This window comes from Ipomoea nil, unplaced genomic scaffold (assembly GCF_001879475.1).
Source record: "Ipomoea nil cultivar Tokyo-kokei standard unplaced genomic scaffold, Asagao_1.1 scaffold1993, whole genome shotgun sequence".
Taxonomy (NCBI): domain Eukaryota; kingdom Viridiplantae; phylum Streptophyta; class Magnoliopsida; order Solanales; family Convolvulaceae; genus Ipomoea; species Ipomoea nil.
In genome coordinates, this window is record NW_017618421.1 from 1,041,399 (window position 1) to 1,048,148 (window position 6,750).

A 6,750-nucleotide genomic window follows, 5' to 3' on the forward strand; every position below is an offset into this window, starting at 1 on the left:
TTCGGTGAATTCTCTCTGGTAATGTCCGGCTTCCCTTTCTCTTCCTCCCAAACATATGGACGCCGCGGCGACAGATGGCGTGGTGGCTGGGCTGAGTACGCGGTGGGTGGACATGGCTCTTGATGACGAAGAAACTGTGTTTGAACTGGCCGAGGATATTGACGTCGACGGCACGGGGTAGGACGCTCAACATGGCGGCTTGTAGGAAGGTTTTTGATGACTAGGGTTATTAAGGTGGAGTATACGAGTCAGGTAATGGCTTCGATAAGGCAGCCGGTGATGGGGGTGCAGGTCACGGAGATTCAAACAGGTCTATTTCTTTTTGTGCTCTATCATGAAACTGACATGCAACTTGTTCTTGATGGGTGGACCATGGTCGTTTGAGAACCATACCCTAGTCTACAGGCAAGTTACGGATAGGGCCATACCGGTCTCGATCCCTCTTGGATATACTTCTGATATGATGTTGCAACAAATTGGAAATTTTCTGGGAACGTTTATTAAGATTGATGATAGATTCTCGAATGCTCCATGGAAGCCTTTTTACCGTATTAGGGTTTCGTTACCTGTGCTGAAACCGTTGAAGCGACGTATGAAACTACTGAAATGGGACAAAACGACTTGCTGGGTGAATTTCAGGTATGAGAGGCTACATAATTTCTGCTTTTTCTGTGGGATGTTGGGACATTTGCATAAATATTGTCTGAGAGCACGAAATACGGTCATACCTATTGACTAATATCCGTTTAGTGACGAGATGCGGGCGGGACTAAAAAAAGGACCACAGAAAGTAGGGGCACCGTGGTTGCTTGACAAAGACGGCAATCCGGTCCGAGCCAATATGGCGGTCGCTGTCACAGCGGAATCTTCGGCTCCTGGTACCATGGTGGCTACGGTTAGTGATACGGTTGTGGCAGCTTCGAAGCGAAGAAGGGAGGGCTCGAATGACAATGCTATGCAGAATGGTAAAAGTGGTGATATTCTGATGGCCGAAGTGCCAAAAAACTTGTCCTTGGCGGGTTTTGATTCCCGGACCCACCCATCATCATGAGTACTCTAAGTTGGAACTATCGTGGCTTGGAAAATCCACGAACAGTTCGCGAGATTGAGGACCTTGTGTCCCAAAAGAAGCCTGATTTTGTTTTTCTAATGGAAACTAAGGTGGGGCGAATACATGTTGAACGTATTCGTGTCAAGCTTGGTTTTGATGGTCTTTTCTATGTTGATCATGTTGGGTTGAGCGGTGGTTTAGCATTGTTATGGAGGAAAAATAATACAGCAAGACTAATTAGTTATTCGAGGAATTATATTGATGTGGAGGTTAGTATGGCTGGCTTTTCAAAGTGGTGGATGACCTTTTATTATGGGTTTCCAGAGCGGTCAAGGAGAATGGAATCGTGGGAACTATTAAAGTCATTGGCACCATAATCTGGCCTACCATGGGTCATGGTGGGTGATTTTAATTATCGCTTATTCTAGCGCGAGAAGAGAGGGGGTAAGCCACATCCAGATAATCTCCTTCGCAGTTTCGGGGAGACTATTGATCAATGTGGTTTGGCTCAATTACCTATGACTGGATATCAGTTTACTTGGGAAAAGGGGAAGGGCACAACTGGCTGGATTGAGGAAAGACTAGATAAAGTGCTTGCTACTAATGAGTGCTGTGGTATTGTAACCGGGGCTAGGGTATCTAATTTGGTAACGAGGACGTCTGATCATTCTGCCATCTTCCTAGCAATTCGCGACCCGGGGATAAGAGGAGGTGGGGGAAGGAGGAGATTTCAGTTTGAAATGGCTTGGCTATATGATGAAGGATTCAGGGCTGTGGTGGCAAAATCTTGGGAGGAAGAGAGAAGTCAGGGCACACGAAATTGTATTGAGCACTGTGGGAATCGGTTGGCCCACTAGGGAGGTGACCGCTATCATAAGTTTGGTGAAAAAATCATGCAACTCCGTAGGGAACAGCAACTTCTGAGAGGACGCACTGATTCAGCCTCCCTGGCTGAATTCCAACGTCTTGAGGGGGTTCTGTACAGTATGGAAACCCAGGAGAATGTATATTGGAGGCAAAGGGCCAAGCAGCACTGGCTTAAGGGTGCTGATGCAAACACAAAATTCTATCACAGGTATGCCTCTCACCAAAGACTAAGAATACTTTATCTAGACTAATGAATTATTGTGCGGAGTGGGTGGAAGGGGAAGATATGAAGGGGGTTATTCTGGATTATTTTGGGAAAATCTTCTGCTCTAGTAATCTTATGAATGGTGAGCTTGTATTTGATAATGTTACCCCACGAGTCACCCAGGCACAAAATGTGTAACACCCCTAATTTTTAAAGCATCAAGAGACTTGTAGAATAAAGGCAGACTAATAATAATAATCCAAACCAAGCATAGACTATCCATATGAGTCGGGGTGTTATGCCACACCTAGGTTTGAGAACCTAGATGCACAGGCTAAGACTATCCAAACCAGTAAAATCCACATGTCAACAATCAATTACAATCCATGGCACGCAGGCCAACCACTATAGCTAAGACTAACTAGACTAAGACTACAAGTCCATCTAACGCGCTCCCCAGCTAATGATCATCACCTGAAAAACACATCGTAGCAACCGTCAGCGAATAATGCTGAGTAACCCACTCCTACGCGTTAGGTACAATAAATATAAATATAGGAAATCATTTTAAAAATGGAATACATATATAGTCTTAAGCAACCCTAGCTTTCAAATCAAGATCGAGACTTAGATTATAAAAACGGATCAACGTCACGAATGCCACTTAACATGCTTCCTATGTTTGCAAGATATAATAAACAGGCAAGCGCCTAATTAACAATTAAAGGCGAGCAATGGGACTCAATAATCATCAATTAGAAAATAGTCATCAGAACACACAATTCATCTTCCAACCTTATACCAAGTTCCAACATTTACTCCTCTCCATCCTTATATCAGTTCCACCCTATACCTCCAGGCCACCCTTATATCGCCTCCCTTATTCCTCCGGAGCAACTAGTCCATAACCACCAACAAGTCCACCAACATGGTAGCACCGAAGTGTCATTCGCATGGTCCGTGCCTCTAGCACCAATACCAAGGGGTCAGCGCATATATCTCTAACATAACAACGCGGCGCTTATACCCTGACCCAAGCCTTTACCCATCAAGTCTAAGGGGTGGTCCGTGCCTTTAGCACGATAACCGAGCACTCGTTGTGCTTTCTGCCAACAATTCATCTCCACCAATCACAATCTCATTATCATCAGTCACATCGATCATTGCGCAATGACCACAACACTCATCACCATTCAAACAATCAACATTCAATCAACAATAACAATCAAGACATAATAACAACGATACGCACTACACATAAATTCCTAGAACGGTACTCAAAACATCATACGAGACTCATACACGTCGAACGGGGTACAACGGGACACAGGGAAACAACAAACGGAAAAAACAACCCGCCACACCAACAATTTCTAGCAGGTGGGCGGTGGGTGGTGGACCACCTGCCGGTGGGCAGCCTCGGTTCCAGGGGTGCCCGGCGGGCAGGCCACTGCCCGCTGGAACTGGGCATGCCGGGCAGCGGAGTCCCCACCACCTACCCCACACTGGTACGAAGGTAGAATTTCCGGTTCAGGGTTCGTTCGTGGAACTCAAAACCATGTCCAAACACATTCTAACATGTAACAACAACATCACGGATTCAATTAACGAAGATTAAACCAAGAATCATTCCAATTACGTTTTAACACGATTCCTAAACATGCCAAGACTCGACATCAATCACATAACAGTTCAGGAGCATCTAGAACCTCAAGAACATCAATAAATTTATATGCAAAGCCCTAAAGACAAGTCTTAGGCTAGACTCAACACCCGATCATGCATAAACCCACCCAAGAATACCAAGAACAACACAACAACCAGATTCACGATATAAACCCTAGGGACAAGCTCTAGACATAATTAAATACAAGATTACATATATAACCACTCACAACATCAAGATCACCAAGATTATCAAATAAACACAATATAAATCCTAGGCAAGGCTCAATCAAGACTCAATCACAGAATCACACATACAATTATCAAAGGAGCCAATAATCAAGATATAGCAAGGAAAATAGGTTTTGTAAGACATGGGTTACCTCTTAGCCCTAATCAATATCCTTGGCTACTAAAGTTCTTCTCTAAGATTCTCCTCCAATTGATCTTCCTAGGTTCGGCGGTGGGGAGTTCCTTTGCTAGGTTTCCTCGGGGAATGCCTCGCGTGGTAGAATTAATTGTGATAAGGTTTCTAGATGCTTTCTAATTCCCTATATATAGATTCAGGAGTCCTAACTAAAATCTGAATAGTAAAGGCCCACTTTCTCTATTCCTAACAGAATTAAAGACTTGATTACGGGTAAGGGTCCATGATCCATTGCTGACCACACTAATTAATTAATGGGAATTCTAGTCCAATTAAATCCTTTTTAATTATATGTTAATGGAATTAATTCCATATTAGTCTGGATTCAGAGGTCGTAACACGGGGTGTTACAAAATGAATCACTTTTACGACCCTTTGAGATAGATGAAGTTAAAGATGCCCTTTTTGCAATGTTTCCTGATAAAGCACCTGGCCCCGATGGTATGAATCCGGGATTCTAGCACCATTTTTGGGATATTGTAGGCAGGGATGTTTCGAAATTTATTGTTGATTGTCTAAACTCGCGCACCTTCCCCACTGGTCTGAATGATACTGATGTGGTACTGATCCCCAAGAAAAATAACCTAGAATTGGTCTCTAATCTTAGACCTATTTCCCTAAGTAATGTGATTTATAGGATTATGGCTAAGATGATCTCACACACGATGAAGCCTTTGATGGAAAATATTATATCTGACTCACAGAGTGCTTTTATACCTAGTAGGCTCATTACTGATAATATCCTAACAGCATCTGAGGTGGGACACTATTTGAATAGGAAACAGTGTGGGGTTGTAGGTTGGAGTGCCCTCAAACTGGATATGGCTAAGGCCTATGACCATGTGGAGTGGCCTTTCTTACGTGGTATGCTTGTAGCCCTGGGTTTTGATGACAGGTGGATAGAACTTATTATGCTATGTGTGTCTACAGTATCATATACTTTTCTGATTAATGGCACTCGCAGCGAATCAGTCATGCACACCCGTGGTTTAAGGCACGGTGACCCTCTATCTCCCTATCTCTTTATTATCTATACCGAAGGTCTGTCCCTGTTACTGCAGCAAGCACAAAATAGGGGATTAATACATGGATGCAGAGTTGCTAGAGGTTCTCCCCCTATCTCTCATTTATTCTTTGCTGATGATAGTATGTTATTTTTCAAAGCAACAATACAGGAGGTCATTGAGATAAAGGGTTGTTTATCAATGTATGAGAGCTTATCTGGGCAAGTGGTTAATTATCATAAATCCAGTATATGTTATAGCAAAAATACAGGTGAAGTGGTGCGAGGGGATGTGGCACAAATTCTGGAGGTAGCTCAAGCCCCTAATTTTGGAAAGTATTTTGGCTTACCCTCATTTATTGGAAGGAATAAAAAAGCAGTCTTTGCCTATATTGAGGATAAAATCAAACAGAGGATTGGGTCTTGGAATAAAAAGTAGTTATCGCAAGTAGGTAAAGAAATCTTGTTGAAAAGTGTGGCTCAAGCTATGCCAACTTTCTCGATGAGTGTTTTTTTACTACCTATATCTGTGTGCACTGCTATTGAGCGACTCACGAATCGTTATTGGTGGGGATTAGGGACTGACCGTGGTATCCACGGGAAGGCATGGGATAAATTATGCATCCCCAAAAAGTATGGTGTCCTGGGCTTTAAAGACCTGAGAGCATTTAATGTGGCACTATTGGGTAAGCAGGCATGGAGACTACTTACTAACACTGACTCATTGGTGTCTCGTGTATATAAAGCTAGGTACTACGCTAAAGCCTATTTTTCTGAAGCATGTTTAGGAAATACTCCTAACTATTGTTGGCGGAGTATTATGGCTGCTAAGGGCTTAATTTGTAGTGGGGTGCGACGGCGTATTGGGAATGGAAATTCTACCTTGATATGGGGGCACCCCTGACTCCATGATGACGAGGACCCTATGGTTCAGACAGAAATGCCACCCCAGTTGGCCGATGCTAAGATTGACAATAAAGAAAGGTCAATATTGAGGTTACTAAATTGTATATTTGACACTAAATTGACGGAATAGAAAAATAAAAGACTAAATTAAGCAAAAGCGCAAAAGTCTTTAACTACATTAGGTCACTAAAGTTGTTTAGGATGAAATTGACAAAAAATCACTATAATTAAGAACCATTTTGAGTATTAACTCATACTTTTTACGAAAAATTAGCACATCGCATGGTATAATTAAAAATTACATTGAAAATCATAAACACAAAGTAGTGAACCTCAAATATTAAATATTAAGCATGACAAATAAAATAAAACATAAAAAGATTTTTTCAAAAACATTTTTTGGTTTATGTTCAAGGATGGATGCACATAATATATACGCAACTTCATAATTCCTACACCATTATCATGCTTTCTGCAAGATTTCAAAATGCATTGCTAAATCGTACACAAATTCAAAAAGAAAAGGAAAAAAAAAAAAATGATATTAATGCAAAACTGGGAAGAAACATGAAATCATTAAAATTGACCAAATGTATATATATAATGCATTTCAAGAATAATCTGTA

At 41.9% G+C, this 6,750-nt stretch overlaps 1 protein-coding gene across 1 annotated transcript; it reads left to right on the forward strand.

Moving 5' to 3' along the window:
* Positions 1-841: 841 nt before the first annotated feature.
* Positions 842-5,657, forward strand: LOC109147330. The gene is made up of 5 exons (XM_019294993.1): positions 842-965; positions 1,097-1,320; positions 1,480-1,895; positions 1,959-2,126; positions 4,853-5,657. Exons 1-5 carry the CDS (start codon positions 842-844, stop codon positions 5,655-5,657), a joined length of 1,737 nt encoding a protein of 578 aa, XP_019150538.1.
* The last annotated feature ends 1,093 nt before the right edge of the window (positions 5,658-6,750 follow it).

Bases quoted from the DNA above. Each gene is read 5' to 3' on its own strand.
- LOC109147330 (XM_019294993.1), top strand. From the start codon at position 842: ATGGCGGTCGCTGTCACAGCGGAATCTTCGGCTCCTGGTACCATGGTG. The intron at 966-1,096 runs GTAAAAGTGGTG...ATCCACGAACAG, and splicing joins TGACAATGCTATGCAGAATG to TTCGCGAGATTGAGGACCTT. The intron at 1,896-1,958 runs GTTGGCCCACTA...GCAACTCCGTAG, and splicing joins ATTGAGCACTGTGGGAATCG to GGAACAGCAACTTCTGAGAG.